Source organism: Salvelinus namaycush, unplaced genomic scaffold, assembly GCF_016432855.1.
Source record: "Salvelinus namaycush isolate Seneca unplaced genomic scaffold, SaNama_1.0 Scaffold603, whole genome shotgun sequence".
Lineage (NCBI taxonomy): Eukaryota > Metazoa > Chordata > Actinopteri > Salmoniformes > Salmonidae > Salvelinus > Salvelinus namaycush.
Genome location: NW_024061313.1, coordinates 101,588 through 123,638, shown reverse-complemented (window position 1 = coordinate 123,638; position 22,051 = coordinate 101,588). Strand labels below are relative to the sequence as shown.

The 22,051-nt window shown below is 43.1% G+C and overlaps 1 protein-coding gene across 2 annotated transcripts in view; it reads left to right on the top strand.

The window, feature by feature from the left end:
* Window positions 1-5,146: 5,146 nt before the first annotated feature.
* The window catches only part of nars2 (asparaginyl-tRNA synthetase 2, mitochondrial), a 32,352-nt gene continuing 15,447 nt past the window's right edge, over window positions 5,147-22,051 (top strand). The window contains exons 1-7 of one of the 2 annotated variants that reach the window (XM_038986934.1): window positions 5,147-6,104; window positions 7,094-7,203; window positions 8,857-8,977; window positions 17,658-17,798; window positions 18,992-19,072; window positions 19,240-19,346; window positions 19,479-19,611. In XM_038986934.1, coding sequence (XP_038842862.1) covers window positions 5,958-6,104; window positions 7,094-7,203; window positions 8,857-8,977; window positions 17,658-17,798; window positions 18,992-19,072; window positions 19,240-19,346; window positions 19,479-19,611 — 840 coding nt within the window. In that variant the 5' untranslated portion in view covers window positions 5,147-5,957. Of the gene's footprint in view, window positions 6,105-7,093; window positions 7,204-8,856; window positions 8,978-17,657; window positions 17,799-18,991; window positions 19,132-19,239; window positions 19,347-19,478; window positions 19,612-22,051 lie in introns of those variants that run through there. The other variant, XM_038986935.1, reaches the window with a different exon arrangement.

Here is a 22,051-nt window from a genome sequence, read left to right as displayed (position 1 = left end):
GTAACTGGCAGCAGGGAAGTCAGGCGCAGGAGAGCAGAAATGGGAAACAGCCGGAGCACTTTAATGATGCAAAAACAAATGGCAACCCAGAACAGCAAAATACGGGTTGAAACAACCCGTCGCCAACCAGCCAGAAATGCACAAAACACTTACAACAAACAATTCCACACACAGGCATGGGGGGAACAGAGGGTTATATACACGTCAAAAGGGAATGTAAACCAGGTGTGTGGGAAAACAAGACAAAACAAATAGAAAATTAAAGGTGGATCGGCGATGGCTAGAAAACCAGTGACGTCGACCTCCGAACGCCGCCCGAACAAGGAGAGGAACCGACTTCGGCGGAAGTCGTGACAATAGATGTGGAGCCACCACAGAGGACCTGTAGATTATATAGATATGGAGCCACCACAGAGGACCTGTAGTGGTAGCCTGGAAAGATATAGGTATGGAGCCACCACAGAGGACCTGTAGATTATATAGATATGGAGCCACCACAGAGGACCTGTAGATTATATAGATATGGAGCCACCACAGAGGACCTGTAGATGATATAGATATGGAGACACTACAGAGGACCTGTAGATGATATAGATATGGAGCCACCCTAGATTTGGTCCCTGATGGGGCGCTTGGGCAGTCACTATAACACAAAAATAACAAAAACATTGAAACACATTATTTAGATTCCATACTTAAGTGTCTTGTCTTTCAGATGCAGTTGGGACTGAGTTGATATCCCATAGTGTTCCAACAGTAGAGCTAAAAGCTTGATAGCACCTTGGCTCATTTCGCTCGTATCGCTCGTTTCGCCCGTAACGCTCGTATCGCTCGTATCGCTCGTATCGCTCGTATCGCTCGTATCGCTCGTATCGCTCGTATCGCTCGTATCGCTCGTATCGCTCGTATCGCTCGTATCGCTCGTATCGCTCGTATCGCTCGTATCGCTCGTATCGCTCGTAACGCTCGTAACGCTCGTATCGCTCGTAACGCTCGTATCGCTCGTATCGCTCGTTTCCCTCGTTTCCCTCGTAACGCTCGTAACGCTCGTATCGCTCGTATCGCTCGTATCGCTCGTATCGCTCGTTTCGCCCGTATCGCCCGTATCGCTCGTATCGCCCGTATCGCTCGTATCGCTCGTATCGCTCGTATCGCTCGTGTCCCTCGTAGTGCTCGTAACGCTCGTATCGCTCGGACTCAAATAGGACTCAGGACTTAGGAGACTTAGGACTCAAATTGCAGTTCCTATGCCTTCCACTAGATGTCAACAGTCTTTAGAAATTGTTTCAGGCTTGTATTCTGAAAAATTAGGAAGTAAGATCAGTCTGAATGAGTGGACCCTAAAGTGTCACAGAGCTTTTTCATGCGCACGACCGAGAGAGTGCCTTTCTTGTTTACCTTTTATATTGACGACGTTATTGTCCGGTTGAAATATTATCGATTATTTAGGCTAAAAACAACCTGAGGATTGAATATAAACATCGTTTGACATCGTTTCTATGAACTTTACGGATACAATTTGGATTTTTTGTCTGCCTGTTTTGACTGCGTTTCAGCCTGTGGATTACTGAAGAAAACGCGTGAACAAAACTGAGGTTTTTTGGATATAAAGAGACTTTATTGAACAAAAGGAACATTTATTGAGTAAATGAATGTCTGCTGAGTGCAACCATATGAAGATCATCAAAGGTAAGGGATTAATTTTATCTCTATTTCTGACTTGTGTAACTCTTCTACTTGGCTGGTTACTGTTTGTAATGATTTGTCTGGTGGGCTATTTTCTCAAATAATCGTAAGGTATGCTTTCGCCGTAAAGCATTTTTTAAATCTGACACCGTGGTTGGATTCACAAGAAGTTAATCTTTAAACCTATGTAAAATATGTTTTGTTTTCTGAATTTTTATAATGAGTATTTCTGTATTTGAATTTGGCGCCCTGCAGTTTCACTGGCTGTTGACGAGGTGGGACGCTACCGATTAACCCTGTTGGTGCTTTCTGGGTTAAAATATGTTGGAGCTTTTAGGGTTCAACAGGTTTTTCTCACTTTCTGCATGTGTGACTATATGTTTATCTCATCTGGTACAAAGAGGGAGGTAAAATAATCCCTTTTTAATTTATTTTACTGTGCTGTTATAAATATATTCCTCTGCCTTAGACACTCTGTGTCCCAAATGGCACCCTATACCCTAAATATATTGATAGGGAATAGGATGCCATGTTGGATACAACCCTCAGTCTCTCTGTGGAACGCCGACGGTTGACTGGGTTCTGTATGGAACGTGTTTTTATAGGAATACCTCCTAACACCTGAGACCCTACAACCTGTCAACACTGTGTGTGTGTGTGTGTGTGACCTCCCTCTGACTGCTCTTCTGACTCTCCAGACACCGTTTCCATTCCTTGACTGAGAAATCCTTTTTCCTACCAAGTGGATATATTTCTTACAAAGTTGATACATACTTCCTGATGGTGTTTTCTAAAGTGCATATGTGTTCTCATCCTGCCTGGTGGATAGTGTGCCGTTCTCTAGGTCGTTAAAGGACACCGTCTTTTATGTCCTACTGATATGAAGAAGTATTCATTCTATCTGTATCTAAAGCTAACTTTGCAAGGGCGAAAATGTGGTGTAGATAAGGAGGTGGACGAAGAGTAGACAGGGTCCTTTTTTAAAAATGAGGGGTATATGGAGGGGTATATGGAGGGGTATATGGAGGGGTATATGGAGGGGTATATGGAGGGGTATATGGAGGGGTATATGGAGGGGTATATGGAGGGGTATATGGAGGGGTATATGGAGGGGTATATGGAGGGGTATATAGAGGGTATAAATTGTGGTGTAGATACAGAGGTGGACGAAGAGCAGACAGGGTCCTTTATTATGAGGGATATATGAGGGTATGTAGAGGGTATATGGAGGGTATAGGGAGGGTATAAATGATGGTGTAGATATAGAGGTGAACGAAGAGCAGACAGGGTCCTTTATTATGAGGGATATATGAGGGTATGTAGAGGGTATATGGAGGGTATATGGAGGGGTATAAATTATGGTGTAGATATAGAGGTGAACGAAGAGCAGACAGGGTCCTTTATTATGAGGGGAACACGGAGGGTATATAGAGGGTATATGGAGGGTATAGGGAGGGTATATGGAGGGGTATATTGAAGGGTATTATGAGGGGTATATGGAAGGATGTTGTATATGTAGGGATGTTTTTCAGCGGCAGGGACTGGGAGACTAGTCAGGATCTAGGGAAAGATGAATGGAGCAAAGTACAGAGAGATCCTTTATGAAAACCTGCTCCAGAGCGCTCAGGACCTCAGACTGGGGCAAAGATGTACCTTCCAACAGAACAATGACCCTAAGCACACAGCCAAGACAACGCAGGAGTGGCTTCGGGACAAGTCTCTGAATGTCCTTGAGTGGCCCAGCCAGTGAACCCAATCGAATATCTCTGGAGATACCTGAAAATAGCTGTCCAGCGACGCTCCCTATCCAACCTGACAGAGCTTGAGAGGATCTGCAGAGAAGAATGGGAGAAACTCCTCAAATACAGGTGTGCCAAGCTTGTAGCGTCATACCCAAGAAGACTCAAGGCTGTAATCGCTGCCAAAGGCGCTTCAACAAAATGCAGAGTTAAGGGTCTGAATACTTATGTAAATATGATATTTCAATTTTTTTGTTTTTAAAAATAGGCAAACATTTCTATTAACCCGTTTTTGCATTGTAATTATTGGGTATTGTATATAGATTGATAACGGGGGGGGGGGACAATTGAATCCATTTTAGAATAAGGCTGTAACGTAACAAAATGTGGAAAAAGTCAAGGGGTCTGAATACTTCCCAAATGCACTGTATGTATTTAAAGAAAATACAGCAAAATCACATGTTTAACTGCACAGGGCCTTTAATGAAGGTATTTCAAGGCAAATATTAAGAATACACAAGGCACTTCAAACTATTTGCTCCATGGTTGCCCGTTGATACACTCTCAGGGGGAGTTGGGATATGAAAAAAAATTACATTTTCAATCTACACTTAAACTAATGCATTTGAGGCATCTTCCTCCGCACATTCTTACATTGCTTATGACGTGTTCGTGTTCTGACGCTATCTGGGGGGGCCCCCCGACGCCCCTCCCAAAAAATATATAAATAATAACATGTCTCCACTTTGCCTATATAACTGTGTAATAGATACCTACATTCTTATTGTTATCTTGCTACATCATCTGCCTTCATGACGATCTGGAAATATCAAATCACATCAGACACAGGTCAGAGGTCAGAGAGCGGGCAACAAATGCCACATTGATAGATGTAGGCTACAGCCAATGACAAACAAATAAAACATAGCTTCCAGAATGAATATACTGCAGTAACATACAGTATGTTTAATCGTGTTCTCTGTGGTAATTTCAGAAATGTAATCCCCATAAAAATGTTAGTGAACAATTGTTGGATCAATTTAGTTGGATCACGTCAAAGGCAATACAATCAATGGAATTGAAATGATTTCTACAAATTATACAATTATTTTAGTGTGAAGTGTTATTTGACTTCTGTCTCCTCAAAGAACTACAACTACCAGAAGGAAATAGAGCATGAGTCATATTCGTTGGGCGATTGAGGGGATTCGATTGATCTTGCCAGGGTGCCCGGGTGGAGGCGTTTTAACAGGGTTTGATTGCATTAGTTTTGGAACCGGGCTGCCTCCTCGGCGTGAGGGCAAAACAACAGTGACGTAATTAAGCACGATGAGTATGGTTAGGAGTATGTGTATAAATAAACCTTTAGGCAAACCCCGCAGTTTTCACATGCAAAAGTGATTGCCTTCCAAATTAAAACTAGTTTGAAAAAATTCAAACATATATTACGGAAAAGAGATTGTATGTTTCTGGACGATGCACCATGCCGACAAAGCTTTTTTTATAAATAAACCAAGATAGACCACAACCTTTCGTTTCAAACGGAAACAAATGAGTCATAGTGGGCAGAGCCATACACGAGCTAGTGAGATTCTATTGGCGCGTTCTAGCAGTCATTTGCATATTTCCGTTAGGGAACGCCTACTCTGTAAATAGCGCGTGTGCTATAACTCATTTCGACTTTGCACTCCTAAACAACAAACTTTAAAAAAAACTTTGGCAAAGGGTAAAGCCTACCAAACTTGGTCCACTCTATTTGTAACATATTCTAGTTTTGGGAACAGAAAACTGTATTGAGATCAAATGTTTAATCGATGAGAAAATCCAAAGAATATCGTTCGAAATCCATCTCGTTATATCTTCTCCCACTGCCGGCCACTGGGCTTCCTCTCACTACCATATTTGCTAGTGAGTGGAAATGCCAAGCTGATGCTTTAAACATTTTATACAATCCGGTGAAATCTCTGTGTCATTGTTCAATCTGTGTTGCTGCCTTGTTGACAACATGACCGAGCGGCGCAGATTACTGTTCGACTAGAGACGGGCGCTCCTTCCTCACCGTTTTTGCCCGGTCACGTCTCTGTTCATGGACCAGTGTCCCACGGTTTAGCATAGTCGTATTGTCTAGTTGAAAAGAATGTCACAGAATCGCACCAATAGCCAACCGCCGTTAAACCCCATCGAAGAAGACGAAGGAGAAGGAGCACCAATAGCCAACCGCCGTTAAACCCCATCGAAGAAGACGAAGGAGAAGGAGCACCAATAGCCAACCGCCGTTAAACCCCATCGAAGAAGACGAAGGAGAAGGAGCACCAATAGCCAGAGACCCAAACGGGAAGTGATCTTCAACCAGGAAGCACGGGACAACGTGAATGTCAACTAGCGTTTTAGAAACTGAATTGAACCGTCATAATGAATACATCGTTTACCTCTTTTTCATTTTAGTAATTGTAGCTCCATATTGCATAATCTAGCGTCTGTAACTAAACTATTTATTTGTTCAACGTTGAAATTTCGAGGCATATAGTAACAATGTTGCCGGCTAATAGGTTGTGGTTGTCTGAAGGAGCTATTGGAATGTTGCAAAGCCTTAGATATTACTGCCAGAAGACACCCAGAAAGCTCAGAATATGCGAGGCAATCTCACATTTAGAAGTGGGGACAAAAATCAAAGTGCAGGTATTGTAATTGTGTCTACTGTAGACCGTCATTGTAAATAAGAATTTGTTCTTAACTGACATGCCTAGTTAAATAAAGGTTAAATAAAATACTGTCATAAATTAATTATTGAGAAGTAAGTGAATGAACAAATGACCCTCAGAGGTCTGCTGCTACTCAGTGTTCATCACTGCTACTGTCATTTACAAATATTACATTTGTAACTTAATTTCTGAATGGTTAAATACAGGCTACTGTATTTAGCTATTTAACTCAGGGACGGGTTGGTCAAAGTATATCATGTAATGTACTGTCCCTCCTGTGGGAGAAATGTACTTTCTATGCCTGTGATATGTGGTCGTCCCACCTAACTAGCTATCTTAAGATGAATGCTGTAAGTCGCTCTGGATAAGAGCGTCTGCTAAATGACTCAAATGTAAAAAGTACGCAGTTGTCATACTTGAGTAACAGTAAAGATACCTTAATAGAAAATGACTCAAGTAAAAGTGAAAGTCACCCAGTAAAATACTACTTGAGTAAAAGTCTGAAAGTATTATGGTTTTAAATATACTTAAGTATCAAAAGTACATTTAATTGCTAAAATATATTTCAGTATCAAAAGTGAAAGTATAAAAAAATATCCTTATATTAAGAAAAGCAGACGGCTTTCTGTTTTATTTACAGGTAGCCAGGGGCACACTCTAACAACTCAGGCATCATTTACAGTGTGTGTGAATTGGACCATTTTACTGTCCTGCTTAGCGTTCAAAATGTAATGAGTTATTTTGGTTGTCAAGGAAAATGTATCGAGTAGAAAGTACATTATTTTCTTATGGAATGTAGTGGAGTAAAAGTTGTCAAAAGTAAAGTACAGATTCCCCCCAAAAAATGACTTAAGTAATACTATTTTTACTTAAGTATTTTACACCACTGTGTCCCCCTGACATCATACGGCTGAGCTGGTCAAAGTCTATAGTGTTCTGTAATATACTGTCCCTCTGATATCCTAGGGCTGGGTTCGCTCTGTGAGACCCCAGAAAGAGAATCTGTTTCTCCATGTGAATGACGGGAGCTCCCTTCAGTCTCTACAGGTAGTGGCCAGCTCAGAGCTCAACCACAGGTGAGGCCGTACCTGTAGGCTACATGGCATTATCCTCCTGACAGTCAGTCTACGTCCCAAATGGCACCCTCTTCCCTGTATAGTGCACTACTTTTGACGAGGGTCAATAGCACCCACTTCCCTGAATAGTGTACTACTATTGACCAGGGTCCATAGCACCCACTTCCCTGTATAGTGTACTACTTTTGACCAGGGTCCATTGCACCCTCTTCCCTGTATAGTGTACTACTTTTGATCAGGGTCCATAGCACCCTCTTCCCTGTATAGTGCACTACTTTTGACCAGGGTCCATATCACCCTCTTCCCTGTATAGTGCACTACTTTTGACCAGGGCCCATAGCACCCTCTTCCCTGTATAGTGCACTACTTTTGACCAGGGTCCATATCACCCTCTTCCCTGTATAGTGCACTACTTTTGACCAGGGTCCATATCACCCTCTTCCCTGTATAGTGTACTACTTTTGACCAGGGTCCATATCACCCTCTTCCCTGTATAGTGCACTACTTTTGATCAGGGTCCATAGCACCCTCTTCCCTGTATAGTGTACTACTTTTGACCAGGGTCCATAGCACCCTCTTCCCTGTATAGTGCACTACTTTTGGCCAGGGTCCATAGCACCCTCTTCCCTGTATAGTGTACTACTTTTGACCAGGGTCCATAGCACCCTCTTCCCTGTATAGTGCACTACTTTTGGCCAGGGTCCATAGCACCCTCTTCCCTGTATAGTGTACTACTTTTGGCCAGGGTCCATAGCACCCTCTTCCCTGTATAGTGCACTACTTTTGGCCAGGGTCCATAGCACCCTCTTCCCTGTATAGTGTACTACTTTTGACCGGGGCCCATTGCACCCTCTTCCCTGTATAGGGGTACTACTTTTGACCAGGGTCCATAGCACCCTCTTCCCTGTATAGTGTACTACTTTTGACCAGGGTCCATAGCACCCTCTTCCCTTTGGGGTGGAGTGTCTTGTGTCGCTATATGATGAATCATATGATGTATGTTGGGGGTGGAGTGACTTGTGTTGCTATATGATGAATCATATGATGTCTGTTGGGGGTGGAGTGACTTGTGTCGCTATATGATGAATCATATGATGTCTGTTGGGGGTGGAGTGACTTGTGTCGCTATATGATGAATCATATGATGTCTGTTGGGGGTGGAGTGACTTGTGTCGCTATATGATGTCTGTTGGGGTGGAGTGACTTGTGTCGCTATATGATGAATCATATGATGTCTGTTGGGGGTGGAGTGACTTGTGTCGCTATATGATGAATCATATGATGTCTGTTGGGGTGGAGTGACTTGTGTCGCTATATGATGAATCATATGATGTCTGTTGGGGTGGAGTGACTTGTGTCGCTATATGATGAATCATATGATGTCTGTTGGGGGTGGAGTGACTTGTGTCGCTATATGATGTCTGTTGGGGTGGAGTGACTTGTGTCGCTATATGATGAATCATATGATGTCTGTTGGGGGTGGAGTGACTTGTGTCGCTATATGATGAATCATATGATGTCTGTTGGGGGTGGAGCGTCTTGTGTCGCTATATGCTGACTCGTATGAGGTTTATTTCTATACCTATCATGAGTATTGTTGATTGGCTTGATTATCACTCCTCTGTTCTTTCCTGGTTGTTTCTCCTTCTCCAGACTGCTGACATTTGGGAGTGCTGTGGAGATCTCAGGAAGCCTGGTCACGAGTCCCAGCCGCAAGCAGGAGGTGGAACTGCAGGCTGACCAGATAGATGTGGTTGGAGAATGTAACCCTGTGGTAAATATATAACCTGATAGATGTGGTTGGAGAATGTAACCCTGTGGTAAATATATAACCTGATAGATGTGGTTGGAGAATGTAACCCTGTGGTAAATATATAACCAGATAGATGTGGTTGGAGAATGTAACCCTGTGGTAAATATATAACCTGATAGATGTGGTTGGAGAATGTAAATATATAACCTGATAGATGTGGTTGGAGAATGTAACCCTGTGGTAAATATATAACCTGATAGATGTGGTTGGAGAATGTAACCCTGTGGTAAATATATAACCAGATAGATGTGGTTGGAGAATGTAACCCTGTGGTAAATATATAACCAGATAGATGTGGTTGGAGAATGTAACCCTGTGGTAAATATATAACCAGATAGATGTGGTTGGAGAATGTAACCCTGTGGTAAATATATAACCAGATAGATGTGGTTGGAGAATGTAACCCTGTGGTAAATATATAACCTGATAGATGTGGTTGGAGAATGTAACCCTGTGGTAAATATATAACCAGATAGATGTGGTTGGAGAATGTAACCCTGTGGTAAATATATAACCTGATAGATGTGGTTGGAGAATGTAAATATATAACCTGATAGATGTGGTTGGAGAATGTAACCCTGTGGTAAATATATAACCTGATAGATGTGGTTGGAGAATGTAAATATATAACCTGATAGATGTGGTTGGAGAATGTAACCCTGTGGTAAATATATAACCTGATAGATGTGGTTGGAGAATGTAACCCTGTGGTAAATATATAACCAGATAGATGTGGTTGGAGAATGTAACCCTGTGGTAAATATATAACCAGATAGATGTGGTTGGAGAATGTAACCCTGTGGTAAATATATAACCAGATAGATGTGGTTGGAGAATGTAACCCTGTGGTAAATATATAACCTGATAGATGTGGTTGGAGAATGTAAATATATAACCAGATAGATGTGGTTGGAGAATGTAACCCTGTGGTAAATATATAACCAGATAGATGTGGTTGGAGAATGTAACCCTGTGGTAAATATATAACCAGATAGATGTGGTTGGAGAATGTAACCCTGTGGTAAATATATAACCTGATAGATGTGGTTGGAGAATGTAAATATATAACCTGATAGATGTGGTTGGAGAATGTAACCCTGTGGTAAATATATAACCTGATAGATGTGGTTGGAGAATGTAACCCTGTGGTAAATATATAACCTGATAGATGTGGTTGGAGAATGTAAATATATAACCTGATAGATGTGGTTGGAGAATGTAACCCTGTGGTAAATATATAACCTGATAGATGTGGTTGGAGAATGTAAATATATAACCTGATAGATGTGGTTGGAGAATGTAAATATATAACCAGATAGATGTGGTTGGAGAATGTAAATATATAACCAGATAGATGTGGTTGGAGAATGTAAATATATAACCAGATAGATGTGGTTGGAGAATGTAAATATATAACCAGATAGATGTGGTTGGAGAATGTAAATATATAACCTGATAGATGTGGTTGGAGAATGTAAATATATAACCTGATAGATGTGGTTGGAGAATGTAACCCTGTGGTAAATATATAACCTGATAGATGTGGTTGGAGAATGTAAATATATAACCTGATAGATGTGGTTGGAGAATGTAAATATATAACCAGATAGATGTGGTTGGAGAATGTAAATATATAACCTGATAGATGTGGTTGGAGAATGTAAATATATAACCAGATAGATGTGGTTGGAGAATGTAAATATATAACCAGATAGATGTGGTTGGAGAATGTAACCCTGTGGTAAATATATAACCTGATAGATGTGGTTGGAGAATGTAAATATATAACCTGATAGATGTGGTTGGAGAATGTAAATATATAACCAGATAGATGTGGTTGGAGAATGTAACCCTGTGGTAAATATATAACCTGATAGATGTGGTTGGAGAATGTAAATATATAACCTGATAGATGTGGTTGGAGATTGTAAATATATAACCTGATAGATGTGGTTGGAGATTGTAAATATATAACCTGATAGATGTGGTTGGAGAATGTAAATATATAACCTGATAGATGTGGTTGGAGAATGTAAATATATAACCTGATAGATGTGGTTGGAGAATGTAAATATATAACCTGATAGATGTGGTTGGAGATTGTAAATATATAACCTGATAGATGTGGTTGGAGATTGTAAATATATAACCTGATAGATGTGGTTGGAGAATGTAAATATATAACCTGATAGATGTGGTTGGAGAATGTAAATATATAACCTGATAGATGTGGTTGGAGATTGTAAATATATAACCTGATAGATGTGGTTGGAGATTGTAAATATATAACCTGATAGATGTGGTTGGAGAATGTAACCCTGTGGTAAATATATAACCTGATAGATGTGGTTGGAGAATGTAAATATATAACCTGATAGATGTGGTTGGAGAATGTAAATATATAACCTGATAGATGTGGTTGGAGAATGTAAATATATAACCTGATAGATGTGGTTGGAGATTGTAAATATATAACCTGATAGATGTGGTTGGAGATTGTAAATATATAACCTGATAGATGTGGTTGGAGAATGTAAATATATAACCTGATAGATGTGGTTGGAGAATGTAAATATATAACCTGATAGATGTGGTTGGAGAATGTAAATATATAACCTGATAGATGTGGTTGGAGATTGTAAATATATAACCTGATAGATGTGGTTGGAGATTGTAAATATATAACCTGATAGATGTGGTTGGAGAATGTAAATATATAACCTGATAGATGTGGTTAGAGAATGTAAATATATAACCTGATAGATGTGGTTAGAGAATGTAAATATATAACCTGATAGATGTGGTTGGAGAATGTAAATATATAACCTGATAGATGTGGTTGGAGAATGTAAATATATAACCTGATAGATGTGGTTGGAGATTGTAAATATATAACCTGATAGATGTGGTTGGAGATTGTAAATATATAACCTGATAGATGTGGTTGGAGAATGTAAATATATAACCAGATAGATGTGGTTGGAGAATGTAACCCTGTGGTAAATATATAACCTGATAGATGTGGTTGGAGAATGTAAATATATAACCTGATAGATGTGGTTGGAGAATGTAAATATATAACCTGATAGATGTGGTTGGAGATTGTAAATATATAACCTGATAGATGTGGTTGGAGATTGTAAATATATAACCTGATAGATGTGGTTGGAGAATGTAACCCTGTGGTAAATATATAACCTGATAGATGTGGTTGGAGAATGTAAATATATAACCTGATAGATGTGGTTGGAGAATGTAAATATATAACCTGATAGATGTGGTTGGAGATTGTAAATATATAACCTGATAGATGTGGTTGGAGATTGTAAATATATAACCTGATAGATGTGGTTGGAGAATGTAACCCTGTGGTAAATATATAACCTGATAGATGTGGTTGGAGAATGTAAATATATAACCTGATAGATGTGGTTGGAGAATGTAAATATATAACCTGATAGATGTGGTTGGAGATTGTAAATATATAACCTGATAGATGTGGTTGGAGAATGTAACCCTGTGGTAAATATATAACCTGATAGATGTGGTTAGAGAATGTAAATATATAACCTGATAGATGTGGTTGGAGAATGTAAATATATAACCTGATAGATGTGGTTGGAGATTGTAAATATATAACCTGATAGATGTGGTTGGAGATTGTAAATATATAACCTGATAGATGTGGTTGGAGAATGTAACCCTGTGGTAAATATATAACCTGATAGATGTGGTTGGAGAATGTAAATATATAACCTGATAGATGTGGTTGGAGAATGTAAATATATAACCTGATAGATGTGGTTGGAGATTGTAAATATATAACCTGATAGATGTGGTTGGAGATTGTAAATATATAACCTGATAGATGTGGTTGGAGAATGTAAATATATAACCTGATAGATGTGGTTGGAGATTGTAAATATATAACCTGATAGATGTGGTTGGAGATTGTAAATATATAACCTGATAGATGTGGTTGGAGAATGTAAATATATAACCTGATAGATGTGGTTAGAGAATGTAAATATATAACCTGATAGATGTGGTTGGAGAATGTAAATATATAACCTGATAGATGTGGTTGGAGAATGTAAATATATAACCTGATAGATGTGGTTGGAGAATGTAAATATATAACCAGATAGATGTGGTTGGAGATTGTAAATATTTAACCAGATAGATGTGGTTGGAGAATGTAAATATATAACCTGATAGATGTGGTTGGAGAATGTAAATATATAACCAGATAGATGTGGTTGGAGATTGTACATATATAACCAGATAGATGTGGTTGGAGAATGTAAATATATAACCAGATAGATGTGGTTGGAGAATGTAACCCTGTGGTAAATATATAACCTAATAGATGTGGTTGGAGAATGTAAATATATAACCTGATAGATGTGGTTGGAGAATGTAAATATATAACCTGATAGATGTGGTTGGAGAATGTAACCCTGTGGTAAATATATAACCTGATAGATATGGTTGGAGAATGTAAATATATAACCTGGTAGATGTGGTTGGAGAATGTAAATATATAACCTGATAGATGTGGTTGGAGAATGTAAATATATAACCTGATAGATGTGGTTGGAGAATGTAAATATATAACCTGATAGATGTGGTTGGAGAATGTAAATATATAACCTGATAGATGTGGTTGGAGAATGTAAATATATAACCTGATAGATGTGGTTGGAGAATATAAATATATAACCTGATAGATGTGGTTGGAGAATGTAAATATATAACCTGGTAGATGTGGTTGGAGAATGTAAATATATAACCTGATAGATGTGGTTGGAGAATGTAAATATATAACCTGGTAGATGTGGTTGGAGAATGTAAATATATAACCTGATAGATGTGGTTGGAGAATGTAAATATATAACCTGATAGATGTGGTTGGAGAATGTAACCCTGTGGTAAATATATAACCTAATAGATGTGGTTGGAGAATGTAAATATATAACCTAATAGATGTGGTTGGAGAATGTAAATATATAACCTAATAGATGTGGTTGGAGAATGTAAATATATAACCTAATAGATGTGGTTGGAGAATGTAAATATATAACCTAATAGATGTGGTTGGAGAATGTAAATATATAACCTGATAGATGTGGTTGGAGAATGTAAATATATAACCTGATAGATGTGGTTAGAGAATGTAAATATATAACCTGATAGATGTGGTTAGAGAATGTAAATATATAACCTGATAGATGTGGTTAGAGAATGTAAATATATAACCTGATAGATGTGGTTGGAGAATGTAAATATATAACCTGGTAGATGTGGTTGGAGAATGTAAATATATAACCTGATAGATGTGGTTGGAGAATGTAAATATATAACCTGATAGATGTGGTTGGAGAATGTAAATATATAACCTGATAGATGTGGTTGGAGAATGTAAATATATAACCTGATAGATGTGGTTGGAGAATGTAAATATATAACCTGATAGATGTGGTTAGAGAATGTAAATATATAACCTGATAGATGTGGTTGGAGAATGTAAATATATAACCTGATAGATGTGGTTGGAGAATGTAAATATATAACCTGATAGATGTGGTTGGAGAATGTAAATATATAACCTGATAGATGTGGTTAGAGAATGTAAATATATAACCTGATAGATGTGGTTGGAGAATATAAATATATAACCTGATAGATGTGGTTGGAGAATGTAAATATATAACCTGATAGATGTGGTTGGAGAATGTAAATATATAACCAGATAGACGTGGTTGGAGATTGTAAATATATAACCTGATAGATGTGGTTGGAGAATGTAAATATATAACCTGATAGATGTGGTTGGAGATTGTAAATATATAACCTGATAGATGTGGTTGGAGATTGTAACACTGTGGTAAATATATAATTACATCTGTAAAGCACTTGATGCTCTTAAAGACATTCATACACTGACTATAATTTTTAGACTGACTGTATCTAACTATCAGATCATGATTGTTTCATAAGTTATAGGCTAACCCGTTATTGTTTTGTTATAAATGTGTTATAACTTGTATGCTTTTAATAGTGTATCTTACTGTAGTCAGACCCAGTCACCATGCTCTCTGTAGTCAGACCCAGTTACCGTGCTCTCTGTAGTCAGACCCAGTTACCATGCTCTCTGTAGTCAGACCCAGTTACCATGCTCTCTGTAGTCAGACCCAGTTACCATGCTCTCTGTAGTCAGACCCAGTTACCATGCTCTCTGTAGTCAGACCCAGTTACCATGCTCTCTGTAGTCAGACCCAGTTACCATGCCCTCTGTAGTCAGACCCAGTTACCATGCTCTCTGTAGTCAGACCCAGTTACCATGCTCTCTGTAGTCAGACCCAGTTACCATGCTCTCTGTAGTCAGACCCAGTTACCATGCTCTCTGTAGTCAGACCCAGTTACCATGCTCTCTGTAGTCAGACCCAGTCACCGTGCTCTCTGTAGTCAGACCCAGTTACCGTGCTCTCTGTAGTCAGACCCAGTTACCGTGCTCTCTGTAGTCAGACCCAGTTACCGTGCTCTCTGTAGTCAGACCCAGTTACCATGCTCTCTGTAGTCAGACCCAGTTACCATGCTCTCTGTAGTCAGACGCAGTTACCATGCTCTCTGTAGTCAGACCCAGTTACCATGCTCTCTGTAGTCAGACCCAGTTACCATGCTCTCTGTAGTCAGACCCAGTTACCATGCTCTCTGTAGTCAGACCCAGTTACCATGCTCTCTGTAGTCAGACCCAGTTACCATGCTCTCTGTAGTCAGACCCAGTTACCATGCTCTCTGTAGTCAGACCCAGTCACCGTGCTCTCTGTAGTCAGACCCAGTTACCATGCTCTCTGTAGTCAGACCCAGTTACCGTGCTCTCTGTAGTCAGACCCAGTCACCGTGCTCTCTGTAGTCAGACCCAGTTACCGTGCTCTCTGTAGTCAGACCCAGTTACCATGCTCTCTGTAGTCAGACCCAGTTACCGTGCTCTCTGTAGTCAGACCCAGTTACCATGCTCTCTGTAGTCAGACCCAGTTACCGTGCTCTCTGTAGTCAGACCCAGTTACCGTGCTCTCTGTAGTCAGACCCAGTTACCGTGCTCTCTGTAGTCAGACCCAGTTACCATGCTCTCTGTAGTCAGACCCAGTTACCATGCTCTCTGTAGTCAGACCCAGTTACCATGCTCTCTGTAGTCAGACCCAGTTACCATGCTCTCTGTAGTCAGACCCAGTTACCATGCTCTCTGTAGTCAGACCCAGTCACCATGCTCTCTGTAGTCAGACCCAGTCACCGTGCTCTCTGTAGTCAGACCCAGTTACCATGCTCTCTGTAGTCAGACCCAGTTACCATGCTCTCTGTAGTCAGACCCAGTTACCGTGCTCTCTGTAGTCAGACCCAGTTACCATGCTCTCTGTAGTCAGACCCAGTTACCATGCTCTCTGTAATCAGACCCAGTTACCATGCTCTCTGTAGTCAGACCCAGTTACCATGCTCTCTGTAGTCAGACCCAGTTACCATGCTCTCTGTAGTCAGACCCAGTCACCGTGCTCTCTGTAGTCAGACCCAGTTACCATGCTCTCTGTAGTCAGACCCAGTTACCGTGCTCTCTGTAGTCAGACCCAGTTACCATGCTCTCTGTAGTCAGACCCAGTTACCATGCTCTCTGTAGTCAGACCCAGTTACCGTGCTCTCTGTAGTCAGACCCAGTTACCATGCTCTCTGCAGTCAGACCCAGTTACCATGCTCTCTGTAGTCAGACCCAGTTACCCTCTGTAGTCAGACCCAGTTACCATGCTCTCTGTAGTCAGACCCAGTTACCATGCTCTCTGTAGTCAGACCCAGTTACCCTGCTCTCTGTAGTCAGACCCAGTTACCGTGCTCTCTGCAGTCAGACCCAGTTACCGTGCTCTCTGTAGTCAGACCCAGTTACCGTGCTCTCTGTAGTCAGACCCAGTTACCATGCTCTCTGTAGTCAGACCCAGTTACCCTCTGTAGTCAGACCCAGTTACCATGCTCTCTGTAGTCAGACCCAGTTACCGTGCTCTCTGTAGTCAGACCCAGTTACCATGCTCTCTGTAGTCAGACCCAGTTACCATGCTCTCTGTAGTCAGACCCAGTCACCGTGCTCTCTGTAGTCAGACCCAGTTACCATGCTCTCTGTAGTCAGACCCAGTTACCATGCTCTCTGTAGTCAGACCCAGTTACCGTGCTCTCTGTAGTCAGACCCAGTTACCATGCTCTCTGTAGTCAGACCCAGTTACCGTGCTCTCTGTAGTCAGACCCAGTTACCGTGCTCTCTGTAGTCAGACCCAGTTACCATGCTCTCTGTAGTCAGACCCAGTTACCATGCTCTCTGTAGTCAGACCCAGTCACCGTGCTCTCTGTAGTCAGACCCAGTTACCATGCTCTCTGTAGTCAGACCCAGTTACCGTGCTCTCTGTAGTCAGACCCAGTTACCATACTCTCTGTAGTCAGATCCAGTTACCGTGCTCTCTGTAGTCAGACCCAGTTACCGTGCTCTCTGCAGTCAGACCCAGTTACCCTCTGCAGTCAGACCCAGTTACCATGCTCTCTGTAGTCAGACCCAGTTACCGTGCTCTCTGTAGTCAGACCCAGTTACCATGCTCTGTTGTTTCAGGACTTCCCCTTTAAGATCAAGGAGAAGCATGGTCTGGAATACATCCGTCAGTTTCCTCACCTGAGGTGTAAAACCAACGCCTTCAGTTCCCTGCTGAGAATACGCAGCGAAGCCACCACTGCTATACAGCAATATTTCAAGGTGAGATGAGACCAATGTTAGACTAGTAGACTAGAATATCAATCAATAAAATGTATTTATAAAAGCCCTTCTTACATAAGATGATATCTCAAAGTGCTGTATAGAAACCCAGCCTAAAACCCCAAACAGCAAGCAATGCAGTTGTAGAAGCACGGTGGCTAGGAAAAACTCCCTAGAAAGGCCAAAACCTAGGATGAAACCTAGAGAGGAACCAGGCTATGAGGGGTGGGCCAGTCCTCTTCTGGCTGAGCCGGGTGGAGATTATAACAGAACATGGCCAAGATGTTCAAATGTTCATAAATGACCAGCATGGTCAAATAATAATCACAGTAGTTGTCGAGGGTGCAGCACCTCAGGAGTAAATGTCAGTTGGCTTTTCATAGAACATCATTGTTATACCAAGTCATATCCTTTTCACACTACTGTCCCAAGCCAGGCTCTGCCGTGCTGGTCAGGCTAGCCTTCACATCCACCGTAGGTGCTGGAACCATGTCGGGAAAGTACAATGTGAAAATAAAATATCCAAGATGAACCAATAGTGTGAAATGTTATTGCTGTTGTCGTTGGAGGAGAAGGGTTTTATTCAGATCCACACTCCAGTCAGGATGATAATGTCAGTGTTATTGTCATTGCAGGAGAAGGGTTTTATTCAGATCCACACCCCAGTCAGGATGATAATGTCAGTGTTATTGTCATTGCAGGAGAAGGGTTTTATTCAGATCCACACCCCAGTCAGGATGATAATGTCAGTGTTGCAGGAGAAGGGTTTTATTCAGATCCACACCCCAGTCAGGATGATAATGTCAGTGTTATTGTCATTGCAGGAGAAGGGTTTTATTCAGATCCACACCCCAGTCCGGATGATAATGTCAGTGTTGCAGGAGAAGGGTTTTATTCAGATCCACACCCCAGTCAGGATGATAATGTCAGTGTTATTGTCATTGCAGGAGAAGGGTTTTACTCAGATCCACACCCCAGTCCGGATGATAATGTCAGTGTTGCAGGAGAAGGGTTTTATTCAGATCCACACCCCAGTCAGGATGATAATGTCAGTGTTGCAGGAGAAGGGTTTTATTCAGATCCACACCCCAGTCAGGATGATAATGTCAGTGTTATTGTCATTGCAGGAGAAGGGTTTTACTCAGATCCTCACCCCAGTCAGGATGATAATGTCAGTGTTATTGTCATTGCAGGAGAAGGGTTTTATTCAGATCCACACCCCAGTCCTCACGTCTAATGACTGTGAAGGGGCAGGAGAGCTCTTCCAGGTTGAGGTGAGCTCTGTCTGTCAGAGAATTACAATTCTATTCTGGCGATCAACAAAATGGCTGCAGTAAGTAAAGCCTCAGCATAATAATACTAATACTTGGGATCAGTTTAGTTTGAACATCTGGTTGTTATTGGAAAGAGAAGATGTAATGTGTCTTCCATCTTCCCTCAGCCTGCAGGTCAGAAGAAGAACCAGGATGAGGAGGGGCACCAACACTTCTTTTCTGTCCCAGCGTACCTGACTGTCTCTGGGCAGCTGCATCTGGAGGTCATGGCTGGGTGAGGAGATACTGGAACTCAGTACCATGCTTTAATTCAGTCAGTCTTTTGGTTGCTCACTCACTCACTCACTCATAAGATCCAGAGAGAGTATTGTACGTATGCCGTAATTATACTTTGTGTCTCTTCCAGGGCATTTCCTGGAGTGTACACTTTTGGACCAACGTTCCGGGCAGAAAACTCTCAGAGCAGACGTCACCTGGCTGAGTTCTACATGGTGGAAGCAGAGATCTCCTTCACACAGTCACTAGAGGATCTTATGAAGGTATGGAATATAAGTCCCCTTATATAAAGAATTTCTAACTAGTAATACTCTACAGTACATGGTGGAGACAGAGATCTCCTTCACACAGTCACTACAGCAGTGGTTTCCAAACCTCTCCTTGGTGACCCCCAGCTGTTCCAAACCTCTCCTCGGTGACCCCAGCTGTTCCAAACCTCTTCTCGGTGACCCCCAGCTGTTCCAAACCTCTCCTCGGGGACCCCCAGCTGTTCCAAACCTCTCCTCGGTGACCCCCAGCTGTTCCAAACCTCTCCTCTGTGACCCCCAGCTGTTCCAAACCTCTCCTCGGTGACCCCCAGCTGTTCCAAACCTCTCCTCGGGAACCCCCAGCTGTTCCAAACCTCTCCTCTGTGACCCCAGCTGTTCCAAACCTCTCCTTGGTGACCCCAGCGGTTTCCAAACCTCTCCTCGGGGACCCCCAACTGTTCCAAACCTCTCCTCGGGAACCCCAGCTGTTCCAAACCTCTCCTTGGTGACCCCAGCGGTTTCCAAACCTCTCCTCGGGGACCCCCAACTGTTCCAAACCTCTCCTCGGGAACCCCAGCGGTTTCCAAACCTCTCCTCGGTGACCCCCAGCTGTTCCAAACCTCTCCTTGGTGACCCCATCGGTTTTAAACCTCTCCTCTGTGACCCCAGCTGTTCCAAACCTCTCCTCGGTGACCCCCAGCTGTTCCAAACCTATCCTCGGTGACCCCAGCTGTTCCAAACCTCTCCTCGGTGACCCCAGCTGTTCCAAACCTCTCCTCGGTGACCCCAGCTGTTCCAAACCTCTCCTCGGTGACCCCAGCTGTTCCAAACCTCTCCTCGGTGACCCCCAGCTGTTCCAAACCTCTCCTCGGGGACCCCCAGCTGTTCCAAACCTCTCCTCGGGACCCCCAGCATTTCCAAACCTCTCCTCGGTGACCCCCAGCTGTTCCAAACCTCTCCTCGGTGACCCCCAGCTGTTCCAAACCTCTCCTCGGTGACCCCCAGCTGTTCCAAACCTCTCCTCGGTGACCCCAGCTGTTCCAAACCTCTCCTCGGTGACCACAGCTGTTCCAAACCTCTCCTCGGGAACCCCCAGCTGTTCCAAACCTCTCCTCGGGAACCCCCAGCTGTTCCAAACCTCTCCTCAGGGACCCCCAGCTGTTCCAAACCTCTCCTCGGTGACCCCCAGCTGTTCCAAACCTCTCCTCGGGAACCCCCAGCTGTTCCAAACCTCTCCTCTGTGACCCCAGCTGTTCCAAACCTCTCCTCTGTGACCCCAGCTGTTCCAAACCTCTCCTCGGGGACCCCCAGCTGTTCCAAACCTCTCCTCGGGGACCCCCAGCTGTTCCAAACCTCTCCTCGGAGACCCCCAGCTGTTCCAAACCTCTCCTCGGGACCCCCAGCTGTTCCAAACCTCTCCTAGGAGACCCCCAGCTGTTCCAAACCTCTCCTCGGGGACCCCCAGCTGTTCCAAACCTCTCCTCGGGGATACCCAGCTGTTCCAAACCTCTCCTCGGGGACCCCCAGCTGTTCCAAACCTCTCCTCGGGGACCCCCAGCTGTTCCAAACCTCTCCTCGGAGACCCCCGGCTGTTCCAAACCTCTCCTCGGGAACCCCCAGCTGTTCCAAACCTCTCCTCGGTGACCCCCAGCTGTTCCAAACCTCTCCTCGGTGACCCCCAGCTGTTCCAAACCTCTCCTCGGGGACCCCCAGCTGTTCCAAACCTCTCCTCGGGGACCCCCAGCTGTTCCAAACCTCTCCTCGGTGATCCCCAGCTGTTCCAAACCTCTCCTCGGTGACCCCAGCTGTTCCAAACCTCTCCTCGGTGACCCCCAGCTGTTCCAAACCTCTCCTCGGGAACCCCCAGCTGTTCCAAACCTCTCCTCGGAGACCCCCAGCTGTTCCAAACCTCTCCTCAGTGACCCCCAGCTGTTCCAAACCTCTCCTCAGTGACCCCAGCTGTTCCAAACCTCTCCTCGGTGACCCCAGCTGTTCCAAACCTCTCCTCGGTGACCCCAGCTGTTCCAAACCTCTCCTCGGTGACCCCCAGCTGTTCCAAACCTCTCCTCGGGGACCCCCAGCTGTTCCAAACCTCTCCTCGGGACCCCCAGCATTTCCAAACCTCTCCTCGGTGACCCCCAGCTGTTCCAAACCTCTCCTCGGTGACCCCCAGCTGTTCCAAACCTCTCCTCGGTGACCCCCAGCTGTTCCAAACCTCTCCTCGGTGACCCCAGCTGTTCCAAACCTCTCCTCGGTGACCACAGCTGTTCCAAACCTCTCCTCGGGAACCCCCAGCTGTTCCAAACCTCTCCTCGGGAACCCCCAGCTGTTCCAAACCTCTCCTCAGGGACCCCCAGCTGTTCCAAACCTCTCCTCGGTGACCCCCAGCTGTTCCAAACCTCTCCTCGGGAACCCCCAGCTGTTCCAAACCTCTCCTCTGTGACCCCAGCTGTTC